General features: G+C 43.5%; 1 protein-coding gene across 1 annotated transcript; it reads left to right on the top strand.

Annotated features, from left to right (window-relative positions):
* The first annotated feature begins 21131 nt into the window (after nucleotides 1–21131).
* Nucleotides 21132–22052, top strand: LOC120028875 (forkhead box protein L2-like). The gene has a single exon (XM_038974125.1). It carries the CDS (start codon nucleotides 21135–21137, stop codon nucleotides 22050–22052), a length of 918 nt encoding a protein of 305 aa, XP_038830053.1. The 5' UTR covers nucleotides 21132–21134.
* The last annotated feature ends 1243 nt before the right edge of the window (nucleotides 22053–23295 follow it).

Genomic DNA, 23295 nt, shown 5'->3' with positions numbered 1-23295 from the left:
GAAAGAGAGAGAATTAGAGGGAGCATACTTAAGTTCACACAGGACACCGGATAAGACAGGAGAAATACTCCAGATATAACAGACTGATCCTAGCCCCCCGACACATAAACTATTGCAGCATAATTACTGGAGGCTGAAACAGGAGGGGTCGGGAGACATTGTGGCCCTGTCCGGGGTATAGTCGGACGGGGCCACAATGTCTCCCGACCCCTCCTGTTTCAATGTCTCCCGACCCCTCCTGTTTCAATGTCTCCCGACCCCTCCTGTTTTCCAAAGCACAGCCCCGACACCACTAGAGGGACATCTTCAACCATCAACTTACTACCCTGAGACAAGGCCGAGTATAACATTCGCAGAGTACGACCCTGCCTCACGCAGGAAGCGGCGCAGGTCCTAATCCAGGCACTTGTCATCTCCCGTCTGGATTACTGCAACTCGCTGTTGGCTGGGCTCCCTGCCTGTGCCATTAAACCCCTACAACTCATCCAGAACGCCGCAGCCCGTCTGGTGTTCAACTTTCCCAAGTTCTCTCACGTCACCCCGCTCCTCCGCTCTCTCCACTGGCTTCCAGTTGAAGCTCTTATCCGCTACAAGACCATGGTGCTTGCCTACGGAGCTGTGAGGGGAACGGCACCTCCGTACCTTCAGGCTCTGATCAGGCCCTACACCCAAACAAGGGCACTGCGTTCATCCACCTCTGGCCTGCTCGCCTCCCTACCTCTGAGGAAGTACAGTTCCCGCTCAGCCCAGTCAAAACTGTTCGCTGCTCTGGCACCCCAATGGTGGAACAAACTCCCTCACGACGCCAGGTCAGCGGAGTCAATCACCACCTTCCGGAGACACCTGAAACCCCACCTCTTTAAGGAATACCTAGGATAGGATAAAGTAATCCTTCTAACCCCCCCCTCCCCCCCCTTAAAAGAGTTAGATGCACTATTGTAAAGTGGTTGTTCCACTGGATATCATAAGGTGAATGCACCAATTTGTAAGTCGCTCTGGATAAGAGCGTCTGCTAAATGACTTAAATGTAAATGTAAATGTATAGCCCACGAAGATCTCCCCCACGGCACGAACCCGAGGGGGGCACCAACCCGGACAGGAAGATCACGTCAGAGACTCAACCCACTTAAGTGACGCACCCCTCCTAGGTATAAAGATAGATAGGCGCAAGCCCATGTAATGCTTTGTAGGTTAGCAGTAAAACCTTGAAATCAGCCCTAGCCTTAACAGGAAGCAAGTGTAGAGAGGCTAGCCCTGGAGTAATATGATCAAATTTTTGGGTTCTAGTCAGGATTCTAGCAGACGTATTTAGCACTAACTGAAGTGTATTTATTGCTTTATCCGGGTAGTTGGAAAGTAGAGCATTGGAGTAGTATAATATAGAAGTGACAAAAGCATGGATACATTTTTCTGCATCATTTTTGGACAGAAAGTGTCTGATATTTGCAAAGTTACATAGATGGAAAAAAGCTGCCCAGGGAGGGCAATTTTGGGGCTTCACCATGTTTCATCAAAATGTACAGCTGTGTATCGTCCGCATAGCAGTGAAAGTTAACATTATGTTTCTGAATGACATCACCAAGAGTTAAAATATATAGTGAAAACAATAGAGGTCCTAAAATGAAACCTTGAGGAACACCAAAATGTACAGTTGATTTGTCAGAGGACAAACCATCCACAGAGACAAACTGATATCTTTCCGACAGATAAGGTCTAAACCAGGCCAGAACTTGTCCATGTAGACCAATTTGGGTTTCCAATCTCTCCAAAAGAATGTGGTGATTGATGGTATCAAAAGCAGCACTAATGTCTAGGAGCACGAGGACAGATGCAGAGCCTCGGTCTGGCGCCATTAAAAGGTCATTTACCACCTTCACAATTGCAGTCTCAGTGCTATGATGGGGTCTAAAACCAGACTGAAGCGTTTCATATACATTGTTAGTCTTCAGGAAGGCAGTGAGATTGAGAGGAATGGGAGATTCGATATAGGCCGATTTAGTTTTTGATATTTTCTGGGTCAAGGTTTGGCTTTTTCAAGAGAGGCTTTATTGCTGCCACTTTTAGTGAGTTTGGTACACATCCGGTGGATAGGGAGCCGTTTATTATGTTCAACATAGGAGGGCCAAGCACAGGAAGCAGCTCTTTCAGTAGTTTAGTTGGAATAGGGTCCAGTATGCAGCTTGAAGTTTTTAATAAAAAACATTTTTATTTAATCTTTATTTAACCAGGTAGGCCAGTTGAGAACAAGTTCTCATTTACAACTGCGACCTGGCCAAGATAAAGCAAAGCAGTGTGATACAAACAACAACACAGAGTTACAAATGGAATAAACAAGCGTACAGTCAATAACACAATAGAAAAAAAAGAAAGTCTATATACAGTGTCTGCAAATGGCGTGAGGAGGTAAGGCAATAAATAGGCCATAGTAGCGAAGTAATTACAGTTTAGCAGATTAACACTGGAGTGATAGATGAGCAGATGATGATGTGCAAGTAGAAATACTGGTGTGCAAAAGAGCAGAAAAGTAAATAAAAACAATATGGGGATGAGGTAGGTAGGTTGGGTGGGCTATTTACAGATGGGCTATTTACAGCTGCAGTGATCGGTTAGCTGCTCAGATAGCTGATGTTTAAAGTTAGTGAGGGAAATGTAAGTCTCCAGCTTCAGCAATTTTTGCAATTCGTTCCAGTCACTGGTAGCAGGGTACTGGAAGGAAAAGCGTCCAAGGGAGGTGTTGGCTTTGGGGACGACCCGTGAGATATACCTACTGGAGCGCGTGCTACCTGTGGGTGTTGTTATCATGACCAGTGAGCTGAGATAAGGCGGAGCTTTTTCTAGCATAGACTTATAGATGACCTGGAGCCAGTGGGTCTGGCGACTAATATGTAGCGAGGGCCAGAAGACTAGAGCATACAGGTCGCAGTGGTGGGTGGTTTTGGTGACAAAACGGATGGTCGCAGTGGTGGGTGGCTTTGGTGAAAAAACGGATGGCACTGTGATAGACTGCATCCAGTTTGTTGAGTAGAGTATTGGAAGCTATTTTGTAAATGACATCGCCAAAGTCGAGGATCAGTAGGATAGTCAGTTTTACAAGGGTATGTTTGGTGGTGTGAGTGAAGGAGGCTTTGTTGCGAAATAGGAAGCCGATTCTAGATGTATTTTTGGATTGGAGATGTTTAATATGAGTCTGGAAGGAGAGTTTACAGTCTAGCCAGACACCTAGCTATTTGTAGTTGTCCACATATTCTAAGTCAGAACCGTCCAGAGTAGTGATGCTAGTCGGGCGGGCGGGCGGGTGATGTCAGCGATCGGTTGAAAAGCATGCATTTAGTTTTACTAGCATTTAAGAGCAGTTGGAGGCCACGGAAGGAATGTTGTATGGCATTGAAGCTTGTTTGGAGGTTAGTTAACACAGTGTCTTTAGAAGGGCCAGATGTATACAGAATGGTGTCATCTGCATAGAGGTGGATCAGGGAATCACCAGCAGCAAGAGCGACATTGTTGATATATACAGAGAAAAGAGTCGGCCCGAGAATTAAACCCTGTGGTACCCCCATAGAGACTGCCAGAGGTCCGGACAACAGGCCCTCCGATTTGACACACTGAACTCTGTCTGAGAAGTAGTTGGTGAACCAGGCGAGGCAGTCATTTGAGAATCCAAGGCTGTTGAGTCTGCCGATAAGGATACAGTGATTGACAGAGTCGAAAGCCTTGGCCAGGTCGATGAAGCCTGCTGCACAGTACTGTCTTTTATCGATGGCGGTTATGATATTGTTTAGTACCTTGAGCGTGGCTGAGGTGCACCCGTGACCAGCTCGGAAACTGGATTGCACAGCGGAGAAGGTACGGTGGGATTCAAAATGGTCAGTGATTGTGAAGGCTTTAGCTCCCAGTGGGATGTTGTTTCCTGCAGGAAGAGGGACAGTGGGGAAAAATAAAAACAGGACATCTTGAGATCCTCTGGGAGACGGACCTCAGTCCTCCTCTAGGAACGCTGATGAAGGAGTACTCTCTTCCTCCTTCATCCTCCTTTTTCTGTTCTTTCCCTCCTTTACACTCCCTCTCACATCTCTAAACCCTCCCCCCTCTCTCTCTCTCTCTTCATTCTCAGATGTGAAAGTTGATTGATCTATGACTTAGGACACAAGTCAATGCTTATTCTCCCATTGAATTCAGTTTCTCCATTGATCCTGCTTTTGAATCCTATAGCCTTGTCCAACAGTAATTAGGTGATGATGATTGGACCAGGGAGACTGGGCTGCTCCAGCTGTATTCTGAGTAACCCGAAACCCTCCTCTCCCCACAGACACCCGCCTCTCAGACCATCCTCAAAGCTGCAACTGTGTGTGTGTGTGTGTGTGTGTGTGTGTGTGTGTGTGTGTGTGTGTGTGTGTGTGTGTGTGTGTGTGTGTGTGTGTGTGTGTGTGTGTGTGTGTGTGTGTGTGTGTGTGTGTGTGTGTGTGTGTGTGTGTGTGTGTGTGTGTGTGTGTGTGGTTCTGGAGAGGTTTGGTAGGTCAGACAGATTGTAGTTCTGGAGAGGTTTGGTAGGTCAGACATACTGTAGTTCTGGAGAGATTTGGTAGGTCAGACATACTGTAGTTCTGGAGAGGTTTGGTAGGTCAGACACACTGTAGTTCTGGAGAGGTTTGGTAGGTCAGACATACTGTAGTTCTGGAGAGGTTTGGTAGGTCAGACATACTGTAGTTCTGGAGAGGTTTGGTAGGTCAGACATACTGTAGTTCTGGAGAGGTTTGGTAGGTCAGACATACTGTAGTTCTGGAGAGGTTTGGTAGGTCAGACATACTGTAGTTCTGGAGAGGTTTGGTTGGTCAGACATACTGTAGTTCTGGAGAGGTTTGGTAGGTCAGACACACTGTAGTTCTGGAGAGGTTTGGTAGGTCAGACATACTGTAGGTCTGGAGAGGTTTGGTAGGTCAGACATACTGTAGTTCTGGAGAGGTTTGGTAGGTCAGACATACTGTAGTTCTGGAGAGGTTTGGTAGGTCAGACATACTGTAGTTCTGGAGAGGTTTGGTAGGTCAGACAGATTGTAGTTCTGGAAAGGTTTGGTAGATCAGACATACTGTAGTTCTGGAGAGGTTTGGTAGGTCAGACATACTGTAGTTCTGGAGAGGTTTGGTAGGTCAGACATACTGTAGTTCTGGAGAGGTTTGGTAGGTCAGACAGATTGTAGTTCTGGCGAGGTTTGGTAGGTCAGACATACTGTAGTTCTGGAGAGGTTTGGTAGGTCAGACACACTGTAGTTCTGGAGAGGTTTGGTAGGTCAGACATACTGTAGTTCTGGTAGGTCAGACATACTGTAGTTCTGGAGAGGTTTGGTAGGTCAGACATACTGTAGTTCTGGAGAGGTTTGGTAGATCAGACATACTGTAGTTCTGGAGAGGTTTGGTAGGTCAGACATACTGTAGTTCTGGAGAGGTTTGGTAGGTCAGACAGATTGTAGTTCTGGAGAGGTTTGGTAGGTCAGACAGATTGTAGTTCTGGAGAGGTTTGGTAGGTCAGACATACTGTAGTTCTGGAGAGGTTTGGTAGGTCAGACACACTGTAGTTCTGGAGAGGTTTGGTAGGTCAGACACACTGTAGTTCTGGAGAGGTTTGGTAGGTCAGACATACTGTAGTTCTGGAGAGGTTTGGTAGGTCAGACATACTGTAGTTCTGGAGAGGTTTGGTAGGTCAGACACACTGTAGTTCTGGAGAGGTTTGGTAGGTCAGACATACTGTAGTTCTGGAGAGGTTTGGTAGGTCAGACATACTGTAGTTCTGGAGAGGTTTGGTAGGTCAGACATACTGTAGTTCTGGAGAGGTTTGGTAGGTCAGACAGATTGTAGTTCTGGAGAGGTTTGGTAGGTCAGACATACTGTAGTTCTGGAGAGGTTTGGTAGGTCAGACACACTGTAGTTCTGGAGAGGTTTGGTAGGTCAGACATACTGTAGTTCTGGAGAGGTTTGGTAGGTCAGACACACTGTAGTTCTGGAGAGGTTTGGTAGGTCAGACACACTGTAGTTCTGGAGAGGTTTGGTAGGTCAGACATACTGTAGTTCTGGAGAGGTTTGGTAGGTCAGACATACTGTAGTTCTGGAGAGGTTTGGTAGGTCAGACACACTGTAGTTCTGGAGAGGTTTGGTAGGTCAGACATACTGTAGTTCTGGAGAGGTTTGGTAGGTCAGACATACTGTAGTTCTGGAGAGGTTTGGTAGGTCAGACATACTGTAGTTCTGGAGAGGTTTGGTAGGTCAGACACACTGTAGTTCTGGAGAGGTTTGGTAGGTCAGACATACTGTAGTTCTGGAGAGGTTTGGTAGGTCAGACATACTGTAGTTCTGGAGAGGTTTGGTAGGTCAGACACACTGTAGTTCTGGAGAGGTTTGGAAGGTCAGACATACTGTAGTTCTGGAGAGGTTTGGTAGGTCAGACAGATTGTAGTTCTGGAGAGGTTTGGTAGGTCAGACATACTGTAGTTCTGGAGAGGTTTGGTAGGTCAGACATACTGTAGTTCTGGAGAGGTTTGGTAGGTCAGACATACTGTAGTTCTGGAGAGGTTTGGTAGGTCAGACAGATTGTAGTTCTGGAGAGGTTTGGTAGGTCAGACATACTGTAGTTCTGGAGAGGTTTAGGCCACTGTGACATTAAGATGACATACTGTATACGCTACAGGCTTTCACAGTCTCACGTCATCCATGTTTCTCAAATGTCAAATTTCGAAGTTGTTCAAAACGTCAATGTGTTTACGGTTAGGTTTAGGCATTTACTCCCAATATTTAAGGTTAGTGTTAAGTTCAGGCATTAACTCCAAATGGTTAAGGTATGGGTTAAGGTTTGGGATAGGCTTAAAAGTAAAAATATCAAAAACAACTGTCTATCGCTGGATTCAAACATGCAAACTTTAGCACCAGAGGCAGATGCTTACGCCCATCCGCCTCCCCGTCCACAACACCCTAGCAAAACCGAAACCTACTTGAAGGTAACAGCGCTCACTTTTGCCCCTAGTGGACGGTTTCCAGGTCCTCTCCCGACGTCCTCAGACATCGATGGACGGTGAATGCTAACTTGTATCATGGGTGACCTGCCTGGTATACATTTTATATAGTTCTGTTGAGATGATTTTGGCAATTCAGTATTGTTAACTCTTGAGCATCTTGAGAGGCCCTGTCAATGTGCTTTCTTAACAAACACTGTTGCCCCTCTGTGTGTTTTTCAGTTACTTCATATGTCAGTTACATCATTATTTTATCTGCTGGCAGCACAGCACTAACAGATGGTTACTAATGATGCAGTGTATGGTGGGTCAATCAAGGCGACTAGTATTAGCAGAGTAGCGTAGCATCCTCCCCAACCTAGAAGGATGGGTTAATGAATAATGAACGATGGATGAATAACCTGTTGATAGAGGAAAGCGGTAGAGAGGAACAGACAGACAGAGAAATAATGTGTGAGAGAGAGAGAGAGAGAGTGAGAGAGAGATTATCTACCTCACTTGCTTTGGCAATGTTAACACATGTTTCCCATGCCAATAAAGCCCCTTGAATTGAATTGAATTGAATTGAGAGAGAGAGAGAGAGAGAGAGAGAGAGAGAGAGAGAGAGAGAGAGAGAGAGAGACAGACACAGAGCCAGCTGGTGGACCCAGTCAGGACTTATAGAGACTGTGTTTCTCATTGGGCTCAATCAGTGGAGCAGGGAGATAACATCTCTTACCTTATTCACAGCCACCCACATGCACTCTGAGCTATTTTACAGTGGTAAGGTGGCATGCTGGAGAGAGAGAAAAACAAGTCTGGTTACTTTGGCAACCCTGGGTTTTGTGTGTGTGTGTGAGAGAGAGAAAGAGAGAGAGAGGGAGAGAGAGAGATAGTGAGAGAGAGGTCATGCATGAGCAGATGAGCTCCCACATTTTCCAGCATGTTTAAAAAAAAAAATAGATCGATTTAGAGTTAGATAAACTTGGATTTTTTTGGCAGGGACATATACAGGATACTACCCTCCACAACATGACCTTCACTCCAAATCCAAACGCAAACCTACTACCTGATTTTGGACCGAATTACATGGAATTACATGGAATGCTGAAAAAACGTTCTGCTGTAATAGTGAAGATGTAATCTTGGCAGTAGAAAATCTAAACAGTATATTTGACCTCTCAGTGTAACGTCCTGACCAGAGTTCTTATGTGTTTTGCTTGTTTAGTGTTGGTCAGGACGTGAGCTGGGTGGGAATTCTATGTTGTGTGTCTAGTTCGTCTGTTTCTATGTTCAGCCTAATATGGTTCTCAATCAGAGACAGCTGTCAATCGTTGTCCCTGATTGAGAATCATATATAGGTGGCTTGTTTTGTGTTGGGGATTGTGGGTGGTTGTTTCCTGTCTCTGTGTTTGTGTTCGGCACCAGCTAGGACTGTGACGGTATGTTCTTTTGTTATGTTGTATAGTGTTTTTTGTTTTGTCTAATTAAATTCATTATGTCAAATTACCACGCTGCACATTGGTCCTCTGATCCTTCTCGCCTCTCCTCGTCTGAGGAGGAGGACGACTTAGACTGCCGTTACACTCAGCTTCCCTATCAAATAAAAAAAAATGAAACAGAAAACGGAAGAAAATTAACAACAATGACAAATGGTTTGATGAAGAATGCAAAAATGTAAGAAAGAAGTTGAGAAACCTGTCAAACCAAAAACATAGAGACCCAGAAAACCTGAGTCTATGCCTTCACTATGGTGAAACACTAAAACAATACTGAAATACACTACGGAAAAAGAAGGAACAGCACGTCAGAAATCAGCTCAATGTAATTGAAGAATCCATAGACTCTAACCACTTCTGGGAAAATTGGAAAACACTAAACAAACAACAACACAAAGCGTTATCTATTCAAAATGGAGGTGAATGGGTAAACCATTTCTCCAATATTTTTGGCTCTATTACAAAGAACAAACAACAAAAATATATACTGTACATGATCAAATACAAATCTTAGAATCAGATATTAAAGACTACCAGAACCCACTGGATTCTCCCATTACCTTGAACTACAGGACAAAATAAAAACCCTCCAACCCAAAAAGGCCTGTGGTGTTGATGTTATCCTCAATTAAATTATAAAATATACAGACAACAAATTCCAATTGGCTATCATTAAACTCTTTAACATCATCCTTAGCTCTGGCATCTTCCTCAATATTTGGAACCAAAGAAACTGATCACTCCAATCCACAAAAGTGGAGACATATTTGACCCCAATAACTACCGTGGGATATGCATCAACAGCAACCTTGGGAGAATCCTCTGCATTATCATTAACAGCAGACTTGTACATTTCCTCAGTGAAAACAATGTGCTGAGCAAATGTCAAATTGTCTTCTTACCAAATTATCATACGACATATTCACCCTGCACACCCTAATTGGCAAACAAACAAAACAAAGGCAAAGTCTTCTCATGCTTTGTTGATTTTTAAAAAAGCCTTCAACTCAATTTGGCATGAGGGTCTATATAAATTGATGGAAAGTGGTGTTGGGGGAAAAACATGCAACATTATAAAATCCATGTACACTAACAAGTCTGCGGTTAAAATTGACAAAAAACACACACATTTCTTTCCACAGGGCTGTGGGGTGAGACAGGAATGCAGCTTAAGCCCCACCCTCTTCAACATATATATCAACGATTGGCGAGGGCACTAGAACAGTCTGCAGCACCCAGCCTCACCCTACTAGAATCTGAAGTCAAATGTCTACTGTTTGCTGATGATCTGGTGCTTCTGTCACCAACCAAGGAGGGCCTACAGCTGCACCTAGATCTGCTGCATAGATTCTGCCAGACCTGGGCCCTGACAGTAAATCTCAGTAAGACCAAAATAATAGGGTTCCAAAAAAGGTCCAGTCGCCAGGACCACAAATACAAATTCCATCTAGACACCGTTGCCCTAGAGTACACAAAAAACATGCATACCTCAGCCTAAACATCAGCGCCACAGGTAACTTCCACAAAGCTGTTAACAATCTGAGAGAGAAGGCAAGAAGGGCATTCTATGCCATCAAAAGGAACACAAAATTCGACATACCAATTACGATCTGGCTAAAAATACTTGAATCAGTTATAGAACCCATTGCCCTTTATGGTTGTGAGGTCTGGGGTCCGCTCACCAACCAAGAACTCACAAAATGGGACGAACTCCAAATTGAGACTCTGCATGCAGAATTCTGCAAACATATCCTCTGTGTACAACGTAGAACACCAAATAATGCATGCACAGCAGAATTAGGCCGATACCCGCTAATTATCAAAATCCGGAAAAGAGACGTTAAATTCTACAACCACCTAAAAGGAAGTGATTCCCAAACCTTCCATGACAAAGCCATCACCTACAGAGAGATGAACCTGGAGAAGAGTCCCCTAAGCAAGCTGGTCCTGGGGCTCTGTTTACAAACACAAACAGACCACACAGAACCCCAGGACAGCAACACAATTAGACCCAACCAAATCATGAGAAAACAAAAAGATAATTACTTGACACATTGGAAAGAATTCACACAAAAAACAAAACAGAGAGTACACAGTGGCAGAATACCTGACCACTGTGACTGACCCAAATTGAAAGAAAGCTTTGACTCTACGACTCAGTGAGCATCGCCTTGCTATTTAGCATAGCCTTGCTACAGAGCAAACTAGAATGCTATTTGGCTCTAAACAGAGAGTACACATTGGCAGAATACCTGACCACCGTGACTGACCCAAAGTAAAGGAAAGATTTGACTATATACAGACTCAGTGAGCATAGCCTTACTATTGAGAAAGGCCGCCATAGGCAGACCTGGCTCTCAAGAGAAGACAGGCTATGTGCTCACTGCCCACAAAATGAGGTGGAAACTGAGCTGCACTTCCTAACCTCCTGCCAAATGTATGACCATATTAGAGACACATATTTCCCTCAGATTACACAGATCCACAAAGAATTTGAAAACAAACCCAATTTTGATAAACTCCCATATCTACTGGGTTAAATACCACAGTGTGCCATCACAGTAGCAAGATGTGTGACCTGTTGCCACAAGAAAAGGTCAACCAGTGAAGAACAAACACCATTGTAAACACAACCTATATTTATGTTTATTTACTTTCCCCTTTGTACTTTAACCATTTGCACATCGTTACAACACTGTATATATACATAATTTGACATCTTTATTCTTTTGGAACTTCTGTGAGTATAATGTTTACTGTTCATTTGTATTGTTTATTTCACTTTTGTTCATTATCTACTTCACTTGCTTTGGCAATGTTAACATATGTTTCCCATGCCAATGTAACAGTATAACTTTAGTCCGTCCCCTCGCCCCGACCCGAGCGGGAACCAGGGACCCTCTGCACACATCAACAACAGTCACCCACGAAGCATCGTTACCCATCGCTCCACAAAAGCCGCGGCCCTTGTAGAGCAAGGGGAACCACTACTTCAAGGTCTCAAAGCGAGTGACGTAACCGATTGAAACGCTATTAGCGTGCACCACCGCTAACTAGCTAGCCATTTCACATCCGTTACACTCACCCCCCTTTCAACCTCCTCCTTTTCCGCAGCAACCAGTGATCCGGGTCAACAGCATCAATGTAACTGTTTAACTTTAGACCGTCCCCTCGCCCCAACCCGGGCGCAAACCAGGGACCCTCTGCACACATCAACAACTGACACCCACGAAGCATCGTTCCACAAAAGCCGCGGCCCTTGCAGAGCAAAGGGAACCACTACTTCAAGGTCTCAAAGCGAGTGACGTAACCGATTGAAACGCTATTAGCGCACACCACCGCTACCTAGCTAGCCATTTCACATCCGTTACACCAATAAATCCCTTTGAATTGAATAGTAGACACAGAGAACACAGATAAATTATTACATTGTAGAGTAACTCTTGTAACTTGGCAACACTGAGGGAAAGGAGGAGGCAAGGTATTGGCTGGGATATGAGGAAAGTGAGCATGAAGCGTAGGTAGGGGGTATTCTGATTCATAGGGTAGAGCTAGAGGCAGGCCCCAATATCCTCACTAACCCCAGCCACAGCCAGCCAGACATACCACTTATGCAGAATTGAACCCAGTCTTACCCACCTGACTGTATCTTTCTGGTTCTACACCATTAATATGCAACTGTTCACACACATCTCAACTGTGAAGGTCAACACATTCAAGATTGATTCCAGCCGTCTTTTCCATTGTGTCATTCAATGTTTAATCCTCTTTTTATCTGTGTGTTTCTGCATTGAGAAGTCAGAACAGTGTAATCAGTGTGTAGTTTGTATTGACACTAAGCCAGAGAGAGAGGGACTGAGTTGTGTGGGTTGTAAAATGGCGGTTGTTTGAGTTCTGTCCGCTGATTCCTGTCAAACAGTAGCTTGATCTGTCTTCAGAGTGTCTTTCGGAAGCCATGTTTGTTTGGTCAGAGAAGTCGTTCTACCTGGGCAATTACCTCTAACGAAGTGACTTGTTATGATTTGGTCTGGAATCTAATCCCATCGGATACGATGAGGAAAAGTTTTTTTTTTTTTACTATTGTTGGTTGGGAAGATTTGAGTGTGATTCTAACTTGACGGGTGTGTTTGGAAGGTTAGCCTTGTGAAAGGTGGGTTTTAACGCTTTAAAGCCAGGCACCACAGGCAAAAATAAAGGAAAAAATCCCTATTAGCCTGTAATGCCTGGCTTTAAATTGTAATGAGCTGTTTTTTCTCTCTCTTATTTTGGAAGGTGAGGCTGCTTCTCACACGCACAAACTCTCAAACACACACACCTCACACACACTCACACCGATTTTCTCAAACATAACCCTATCTTACTCTCTCTCACACAAACATATATACACACACACACACACACACACATACACACACACGCTCCTGTGAGTCATTTAGGCCCTGCCCCGGTTCAAGAAAACCTCAAAGAGAATCTTGTTGGCAGGAGTCTCCAACGCTTCACCTTTCAGCAGAGGTTAACAGGAACACATTGTCTCTCTCCCCACCTCTCCACTCCTCTCCCCTCTTCTCTCCTCTCCCCTCTTCTCCTGTCGTCCGTCACCATGGTTAGATCATCTGTTGTTTTACACCATAGAGGAATAGGAATGCAGCTCATAGACCTAGGCAGAGGACAACCAATAGAATAGATACTTTACTGTCCAAGCAGCAGTCCCATTGTGGCGTTACTGTTAGGTTACTGTAGATACTACAGGCTTGTTAGTTAATAAGGGAGTGATGGATGATATTACTGAGACATCAGGGCAGGGGAGAGCAGGGGAGCGCAGGGGAGAGATGAGCTTAGCGCTTCCCATAGGCTTCCCCTGGGCGATAAGGGAGACAAACACACAGCGCCACCAGAATACACCACAGCCACCTTCCGCTCAGGGCGAAGGATAGGGGAGAGAGGAGACATGGAGGAGGGGGGCTCCTTTATCATTTTTGACAATGATCTGTGTGTTGGAACGGGGGATTTAGAAAGTAAGAAAGCCCCCCACCCATTTTTAACACATTTTCTTTCTTAAAACACAGAAACACACACACAATCACACTAGTTATTTTGAGAGTGGATACAGGGTATAACGTCACATTATAGCTTGGAAGGTGTTTGTCTGTGTGTGTGTGTGTGTGTGTGTGTGTGTGTGTGTGTGTGTGTGTGTGTGTGTGTGTGTGTGTGTGTGTGTGTGTGTGTGTGTGTGTGTGTGTGTGTGTGCACAACACAGTAGGAGGTAGGAGGAGGATAACAGGGGAGGTAGAGGGGGTAGGGGGAGGATAACAGGGGGGAGGTAGAGGAGGGATAGAGGGAGGATAATGGGGGAGGTAGAGGGGGTAGAGGGAGGATAACATGGGGGAGGTAGAGGGAGGATAACAGGGGGGAAAGTAGAGGGAGTAGAGGGGTATAACAGGGGGGAGGTAGAGGGAGGATAACGGGGGAGGTAGAGGGGGGGTAGAGGGAGGATAACAGGGGGGAAGTAGAGAAAGGATAACAGGGGGGAGGTAGAGGGGGTAACAGGGGGAGGTAGAGGGGGTAGAGGGAGAATAACAGGGGTAAGTTGGGGGGTAAAGTGAGGATAACAGGGGAGGTAGAGAGGGTACAGGGGGAGTAACAGGGGGAGGTAAAAGGGGTAGAAGGAGGATAACAGGGGGAAGTTGAGGGGGTTAGAGGGGGGATAACAGGGGGGAGGTAGAGAGAGGATAACTGGGTGAAGGTAGAGGGGATTTGGAGGGAGGATAACAAGGGGGAGGTAGAGGGGGGGTAGAGGGGGAGGTAAAGGGTGGGTAGAAGGAAGATAGCAGGGGGGAGGTCCCTGTTTATTTCCTCTGTCCTCTCCTTTCTGGGGAGGAAGAGACACATTTGAGGCGCTGCATGAGGGCTGTAGTTACTTCCTTCTTTTTCATCAGATCCCTCCATCTCCCCCTTCTCCTGTCCTCCCCTCTTATAAGCATCCAGATTAGTGTCCCACTCCTTGAAAGCGGCAGCTCTAATCTTTGGCTCGTGCGAATGTTGTCTGTAGTCCATGGCTTCTGGTTGGAAAATGTACGTACGGTTACTGTGGGGATGACGTTGTTGATGCACTTATTGATGAAGCCGGTGACTGAGGTGGTATACTCCTCAATGCCATTGGATGAATCATGGAAACATTTTCCAGTCTGTGCTGGCAAAACAGTCCTGTAGCATAGCATCTGACCACTTTTGTATTGAGCGAGTCACTGGTGCTTCCTGCTTTAGTTTTTGCTTGTAAGCAGGATTCAGGAGGATAGAATTATGGTCAGATTTGCCAAATGGAGGGCGAGGGAGAGATTTGTATGCATCTCTGTCTGTGGCATAAAGGTGGTCTAGAGTTTTTTTCCCCTCTGGTTGCATATGTGACATGCTGGTAGAAATTGGGTAAAACGGATTTAAGTTTGCCTGCATTAAAGTCCCCGGCCACTAGTCCCCGGCCAAAATGCGAAAAAATAAACCACTTCTGGATGAGCATTTTCTTGTTTGCTTATGGCCTTATACAGCTCGTTGAGCTTGACTTGACATAGCAGTATATCATTCGCTTTGGACTTATTAAATAAAAAATCTTTGTCCAGTTCGAGGTCAGTAATCGCTGTTCTGATGTCCAGAAGCTCTTTTTGGTCATAAGAGACGGTAGCAGCAAAATTATGTACAATATGAATTACAAAAAATGCGAAAAAATAAACCAAATTGCACAGTTGGTTAGGAGCCCGTAAAACGGGAGCAATCCCATCCTGCGCCTTTATTAACCTGCCCAATGCAGATGCACCGACACCGTCATGCACTGGGTGACCCTGGAGGGGCTGATGGAGCATGGTTTTTGTTGTTGTCATTTCTGTGCATTGCTCATTTCTGTCATGATAAAATGATTGTGTGCACACACACATGCAATGCACACACATACACATGCATGCAAAAACACACTTCCTTACACAAGCACTCTCAAATACACACATACCTGCATCAAACAGTGAACTCATTCATGTTTAATATGATGTGTTTTGCAGGGTGTGTTTTGGTACAGATTACTCCAGAGACCCGAGCAACAAGGCCTGATTAGACAAACCAAAGAGCATTCAAGCACCAACACCTGAGGTGGCCTACTTGTCATATCTGTATTCATCAGTCTCTATTAGAAATATAACATAACAACATAACGTTTCAAAATGTTTTTTTTCTTCATTTAAGACTGAGAAACATTTAGTAATCATTAAAAGAGAGAGTGCTTTTCTTGTTAGTTCAGATCAGGGTTGGTTTCATTTTATTTTCAACCACATTATGATATTCACTCACCAGTTATCCCAGAAAAGCAGCAACAATCCCAGAACATCAGTTAAGATTCCCATGAAGTTCTAGTTGAGGATGTATCTAACATTAGGATAAAATAAATATACAGCATATATGTTTTTGATAACAAAATGTAATTAAAGAAAAAATTATTTTACTGAAATATCTTTGGAATGTTCTCCTAACGTTCACTAAAATCTATAACAACTACAGAACATTCCCCAGATGTTGTCATTATGTTTCCAGGTAAGGAACAGATTAAATGTGTTTTGGGATCGTCCTTGCAACATCAGGCGAATTTTGTATAGTCCTACAAACATTGTCTAATCATCAGCACATCGGAACAGTGTTTGTGTTTTGAGAACATTTGCTGCAACCTAACGAATGTTCTGGGAACTTTCACAGAAGCAGATTTGTTTTCAGCAGAGACCAAACTATTTTGCAAAAGAGATGTAGTACGTTATCTATATTTCGATAGGCTACATGAATAGATGACAGAATGTAGACTAACTGAAATTGATATTTTGCAGGTCGGTATAGCCTAGAAAACCTGATGGAGCAGCATTGTGACGCGTCCTCCTTCCTCACAGAAGGATCCATCTCTTCTTCCACATGGCCCAAGAAACAGACAAAAAAGTGTGTCACACTTAAACAGAGATATGGCTTGGGCTTAAACGGTAAAAAGGGAAAGGGGGATCTGAGTCTTGGTTTTTAACTTACCAAATAGTAAAAGTTGTGAGGGATTTATTCGATATAAGACTAAACGAAAACATGTATAGGCATGCAAAAAATATGTTTAAAAAAGATCTGTTCTTCCACGGTTCAGGAAATGTGTTAGATGGTTATAATAATGTATGCAGATTAGATTAAATACCAAACAGTGCACATCGCCTAATAATGCTCGGCTCATCTATAAGAGCTACGCATGGCTACGTCTGAATGTGATGGCCCTGGATGGCCAGATGCAGTATAGCCCCACTGTGGGGGGAAATATTATTGAAGCAGTTAAATTACTATAACAAATATTGATCGAGAATTTGTGAAAACGTATTATTATTATTGTCATTATTATTATTAATGAGAACATTCACATTTACATAATTCAAAAATGATGGGTATTGTTAACCACAATTACAAATGCATGTTCTATGTTTATAGACTACCCTATCCTAAACCTAATTTCTGTCTTGTTCAAATGGATATGCTGCTGCCAGTGCATGGCTTCACTCCGTGGGCTGTGACTCCGTGGGTTCGCCCCGGCCTGGTCTCTGCCTGACCTGGCGGATCTCGTCCTCCGCATTCCTCTCGCGCACCCTATCATAAACATCCTCGCCTAGACCGAGCGCAGGAAGTGCGCGAGGACAGGAATTTCACTCTTTCAAAGTGCATTAAAGCTGAGGGCCGGTTAAGAGATGGTGCTGCCATGTTTGGTTTGTTATCCTATAGTAGGCCTACAAAACGGGCTTTTCGACACACAGAGGCGTATTCACGCTCTCTATCACTTTTTGTTGTTGTTATTTCTCTGTATCATTGTGGTGGTTGCCACTAATAATCGGATAGTTTATTAATGTCGTTGTTCATATTATTATTTTGACTTCTACTTACAGAAAACTATAACAACCTCGGTGAATTTACGACGTGATATATCATTACTGCAATTCACGTGTCTGAGAAGCCGCAACAGATCCCTGTCAGCTGTGGAGTTGTTTTACATTGTATCTTTTTATTGCAGTAAGCGTTTATTCGCCGATGATTGTTGGGGATCAAGAGATAATTTGAGAGGGATTTGTAGAGGGTGTGTATTTATGTAAGAGCAAAACATAGGCTGCCCTGCGTCTATCTCATGGCTTTATCCTATTCTCTCTGTTGTACATCAGTGATAAAGCGTTCTTTGCCTATGGTTTATTGCATGTATGCATTTTTTTGTCCAGATAGGCTATGAATTCGTTCAATATAACAATTGAATTGTTATTTAGCTTAAACTTGGTAGTAGGCCTAGTTAAATCGTATGCATGTTACGTCATTTAGTTTAATATTTGAACATATCCCTCACCAAATGACGAGTGCCCATTGGCAATGAGAAGTCCTATTGAAATCAGTCAGTCGTTGACGAAACATTATGCCTTGTGTTTTAGACAGTATAGCCTAGCTTCAATAGTATATCCAGAAGCTATACCCATCTTGCCCTCTATACAACTATTCTCTTTCTGCACCATTTTATTGTGAATATTTGCATGATCCGTTTGGTGCAATCTTAGTCTCAATAGACTGTTAATTTGTCAGTGCGCCTAAACCATGTCTTAGCACAGTGTAAAGGTTTTAATAGGTTAATTAAAAATATTCACCTTATTTTGTCAACCAACAACTTTCCTTCATTCACTTTTATCCAATTTAAAACGTGATATAAAGAAAACAAGCGACAATCGAATTAACATTCCACAGCGAGCTCTAAAGCCAAGCTATAGTTCAGGTTACACATTGGCCTCGCGCTAGGGGTGTTTACTGATTCTTAACATGTTTATTTACAGCTTGTTGTGACGTGACGCGCGTGACTGTGGCAGCCAGGCCCAGATGCCGCGCGCAGGTGAGCGAGGTGTCCCGGGGAAAGGTCGACCTCTCCTGCAGTCGTTTGGAGTGAGACTCAAGCAAGCGTCCAGAGTTTCAGTCAATAAAAGGTATGTATTATTGATCAAAATAAACAATCTTGTGGTATTCAAAAAATGTTAGATGGAAAATAGAAACCATATAAGTGCCATTAATGGCTAATAAATACCTATAGACCAACACTTGGTTCCAATACAGTAGAACCGATTTTGCCATGAGATTCCTTGAAATCAAAAAGCGTTCCGACTGTAAACCATGCAGGGCATAGACAAGTCCTGACCTAGGCAACAATACATTATTTATTGTAACAGGAATGCTAAATTGTTTTTCAAAATATTCCAGTTTTAACAAAAACAGTTATTAAAACAGATCTACAATTTTAGCCTTGAGTTTGAGACTTTGTAGCCTTTTAAACATTGTTTTGAAATGCTCTATTTTGTTTTCCTTCCCACGATGTTCCAAAATGTTTTTATCGTTTTCTTTTCGTTTTCTTCAACCTTCTGAACCTTAAGTAGGCCTACTGGTAGTCGACTGGTGTTATTACAGTCATTGGTGTTATTGTGCAATAGACATTACTGTCACTGCTGTTATTACTGATTGTTTAATAACAATATGATAATAACAAAATTATTGTATGAAAATATCTATGATTGTTGACCGTTCAGCAATTTCTCTTCTCTCTATCAATTTGTGTTCCATCTTCTAATCATCATGGAGTTGGGCGCATGGGAACAGAAGAGACCACCCTTTCTCCGCAACAATAAAGAAGACTAAACAACTTCCCAAATCACGAGGTATTACTAAACACACGGGCACTGTCAGCACTGCCCAACGAAAGGGTCGAGTTTTGTGGTGTCTTCTTTGTTTTCACTCACTTAAAAACCACTTTACCGCATCTGTGTCGCTTTGTTAAAGAAGAACGTAAATGAAGTATAGGCCTGTATTCACCTCGATTTAAAATAATAAAACCAACAAACTGTATCCTTGATTTTCATGTGTGTTTGCTCTCCAAAATATATTTGTAATCTTTGTGAAAAAGAATGTTTGGGCATTTTGGTGAAATGATATCCCCAAACACATTTGACTTGACCATGCATAATACAACACTTCCAAAATATGTAACACTCCATGGAGGTTTTATAGCATATTAATCAACAAAATACGTTCCTACACTTATTTGGTGCATTTTTCCACACTCATGCAGAAATCTAAGATTTGATTGGCCTTTCTATGCATTGTAGGCCTATGAGAGACTATGTATGATAATGCATTGTTATTGTTATTTATTTCATTGCTATTTGTAGAAGTTGACACCCATTTTAAAAGTACTCTTACAGTAAAAGTAACCACTTAATTTATTTTGTCGACGCTATCTGAACTAGACACAATTAATCAGAGTAATATATTTTCAGCATGTGTTTATGGTCCAAAAACACACGTGAAAAAAAATAATCAGGAACCTGAGAAAAGTCTTTCTTTTAGCGCTGGAAGCTGCCCTCTGTATCCTCAAGTAATTGCGCGCTGAGAGACGGTTGGCTCTTACTGCTGTTCAGCTGTTCCCCGGCGAGGAGAGCCGGGGCTTCTCTACAGCGACCGGCCGGGTCCAGACTGTGGGCCGGTGGCGGGCGATGACACACATGCCAATGCTGTTCCACCTACGTAAGCTCTCATAGCACGGAAATACCATCCCGGAGAAAGCCGATGGGACCCACATGGGTGGCCAGGGAAATGTATACCCCCTCCATACACCTCCACCACAACGCCTGCTAATTAAGCGGCACTATCAATCCAGGTTTTCTGCGGCTGCTGCGGACAAGCGGTCAGTAGCTAATGAGGCTTCAGCCTGCAGTCAGACGGAATGCAGTAACATATTGAGGTAAATCTGAGGATATAGGCCGAGGCTATTCACTTACAATAGCTGAAAATACTATTTATATTAGGCCTACATTGTTTTATCATTGGACAATATTGAAAAGTGCAGTCAATGCAAACAAAAATATGATCAGTTATGAATAGTCGATAAATACAGGAAGTAATAGTTGGCTATTTTGTCAAATATAACTGTGTCCCATGCAACAAGTGCTTTTTAATGGCATTGAAATTCATGAAATTATTTACGGTACCTTGAAGTTCTCTTCCTCTTAATCATTTATATTTGACACACAAACTTTTCTCTAAGCTGTTTCCTAATCATTTGCAAGGAGTGGTATATTGTCTAAACCCCACTCTAACACATGTTATTTTTGTACCGTGTGTGAATATGAATATTTATTTGATAATGTGAAGTGGGCAGACAAGAGAGATTCCTCACCACGCAGCTGTAAACCAACAGAGGCGGAACTCGTCCAATGCGCTCAAATCACAGAGCAGTACGTCGCACGACGCACTGTAGATCTATGGCCACTAGCAGGCCTACCGCCTGCCTGTGGAAAAAAAAGCGAAAAGGGCTGGGCTAAGAGAGGAATCAAACCACAACCTGGGCTGCGCTTCCATCACAAACCAGTTTGGGAGAAAGTATGTTCTAGAGGAGAGGCTAGTGCCTAACAAGTCACAAACTGTGGCTCAAAACACGGATTTCTCTGCGCGCTAAACGTTAAGGAGGCAGCGTCAGAGTTTTGTATTGGAGTCCATTTTGAGGTGCTACGGCTAAAATAATTTTCTGCAAGTGTAGTTAATCGCGTTTGTTGTTCTTTATTTGTGCTGGATTTGTTTTTGTTTTGGTGTGCGAAATGATGGACACTTACCAAAACCCAGAGGATGACGCAATGGCCCTGATGGTCCACGACACCAACACCGCGAAGGATAAGGAGCGACCCAAGGAGGAACCTGTCCAGGAAAAGGGTTCGGAGAAAACGGACCCGTCTCAAAAACCACCATATTCGTATGTGGCTCTCATTGCCATGGCCATCCGGGAGAGCACAGAGAAGCGCCTGACTCTATCTGGTATTTACCAGTATATCATCACCAAATTCCCTTTCTACGAGAAAAACAAGAAAGGCTGGCAAAACAGTATCCGGCATAACTTGAGTCTGAACGAATGTTTCATCAAAGTTCCTCGCGAGGGAGGCGGCGAGAGAAAGGGGAATTACTGGACCCTTGACCCGGCGTGCGAGGACATGTTCGAGAAGGGAAACTACAGAAGGAGACGTCGAATGAAACGTCCCTTCAGACCTCCACCGACCCATTTCCAGCCCGGGAAATCCCTCTTCGGCGGTGATGGGTACGGCTACCTGTCCCCTCCAAAGTACCTGCAGTCCAGCTTCATGAACAACTCGTGGTCGCTGGGCCAGCCGCCCACCCCGATGTCCTACACCTCCTGTCAGATGGCCGGTGGCAACGTGAGTCCAGTAAATGTGAAAGGACTGTCCGCTCCCTCCTCATACAACCCGTACTCCCGGGTGCAAAGCATGGGTCTCCCCAGCATGGTGAACTCTTATAATGGCATGAGCCATCACCACCACCCGCACGCTCACCATGCCCAGCAGCTGAGCCCCGCGACCGCTGCGCCGCCCCCGGTCTCCTCCAGCAACGGAGGTGGCCTGCAGTTCGCCTGCTCCCGCCAGCCTACCGAGCTCTCCATGATGCACTGTTCGTATTGGGATCACGAGAGCAAACACTCCGCGTTACACACGAGAATTGACATTTAAAGTTTACCAGAGGGCCACCTGTAAAATTGACTCTTGTGAGAGAAAGACAATAAGTCTATTCCTGTGTATTCAAACCAGAAACAAAATTATTTTTGAAGAGACAATACTATGACGGGCTCTTTTGATCCAAATAATGTACTGAAAATCCATATGGAAAGACATACAAGTGGGGATGGTGAGAGAATTTTCAAAAACTTGAAATTGTGAGATTAAGTGGTCACGACTAAGCACGAGGTAGCAGAACTTTTTTGTTGCATTGGACAGAAGGCCGTGCTATTGTATGTTATATTTGTCAAATCCGACCAGTTCCCTATTCACGGGGATACGAATTCCATGAAAACAAAACAAACAAACAAAGCCCTCTCCCTGTCTTGGAATTTTAAACATCACCTGAACGAGTGATAATTTAATTAGAACTCCTACGTATTTGAACCAGTATAGTGCACTGAGCGGACTCCAGCAAGCCCAGGTGAAATGTTGATTCTTTAGCCTGTCTTTAATTTTTTTATTACGGTGTCACAGTTCTTACTCGGGATGCAGGTGGGGAGATAGAGCACCGTCAGAAGGAGCAATACCAAAGATGTGTTACTTCTGGGGTCATTGACTTTTTAGGCTTCGTGACCTCTGATAGAGATGTTTTGGTTTCCGATAACATTCAGTCCAGTGCCAGATTTTTTTTACCTTTCTTGTTTTTTATAAACGTAATTATTTTTGTCTCATACATGTTGGGACCATGTTAAATTAGCACCTTTCCCTCTTTTTCTAGTATTTTGAATTTCTTAATAAACTTGTATTTCTTTCAACGTAAAACATTGGTCATGAATTAATCGTTATTTGTGCAAAAACGGTATTGTCTAACCACAAATTTCAACAATTATCAACGATAATATTATGATCATTATTATTATTATTAATAATATTATTATTATGTGGTCTATCACTAAACAAATGCATGGCCATTATTATCAGGCTTGCAATGTAGGCTTAGAACTATACATTCCACAGATGAAGTTAATTGGAATTCTATCCGTGAAAGTTGTTCACTTAGGTCTAAACCCGAATGTGTATTTTTGTCTTGAAAATGTTAATGTTAAATTCCAGTTATTTCAACATTTTTGGAATGTAAATCCTTTGCGTAAAACATCTCCAAATATCTAGTAGATAAGTCCTAATACTTTTGTACAGTTTAGCTGAAGTTTAGTTTACTGGGGAGTTGGTTGGATATTTCAGTTTTATACACTAA

The sequence above is a fragment of the Salvelinus namaycush genome, chromosome 34 (genome assembly GCF_016432855.1).
Source record: "Salvelinus namaycush isolate Seneca chromosome 34, SaNama_1.0, whole genome shotgun sequence".
NCBI lineage: Eukaryota > Metazoa > Chordata > Actinopteri > Salmoniformes > Salmonidae > Salvelinus > Salvelinus namaycush.
The sequence above is the reverse complement of the archived record's forward strand: the minus strand, read 5'-3'. Positions and strand labels throughout refer to the sequence as shown.

Coding starts and splice junctions, on each gene's coding strand:
- LOC120028875 (XM_038974125.1), top strand. CDS start 21,135: ATGATGGACACTTACCAAAACCCAGAGGATGACGCAATGGCCCTGATG.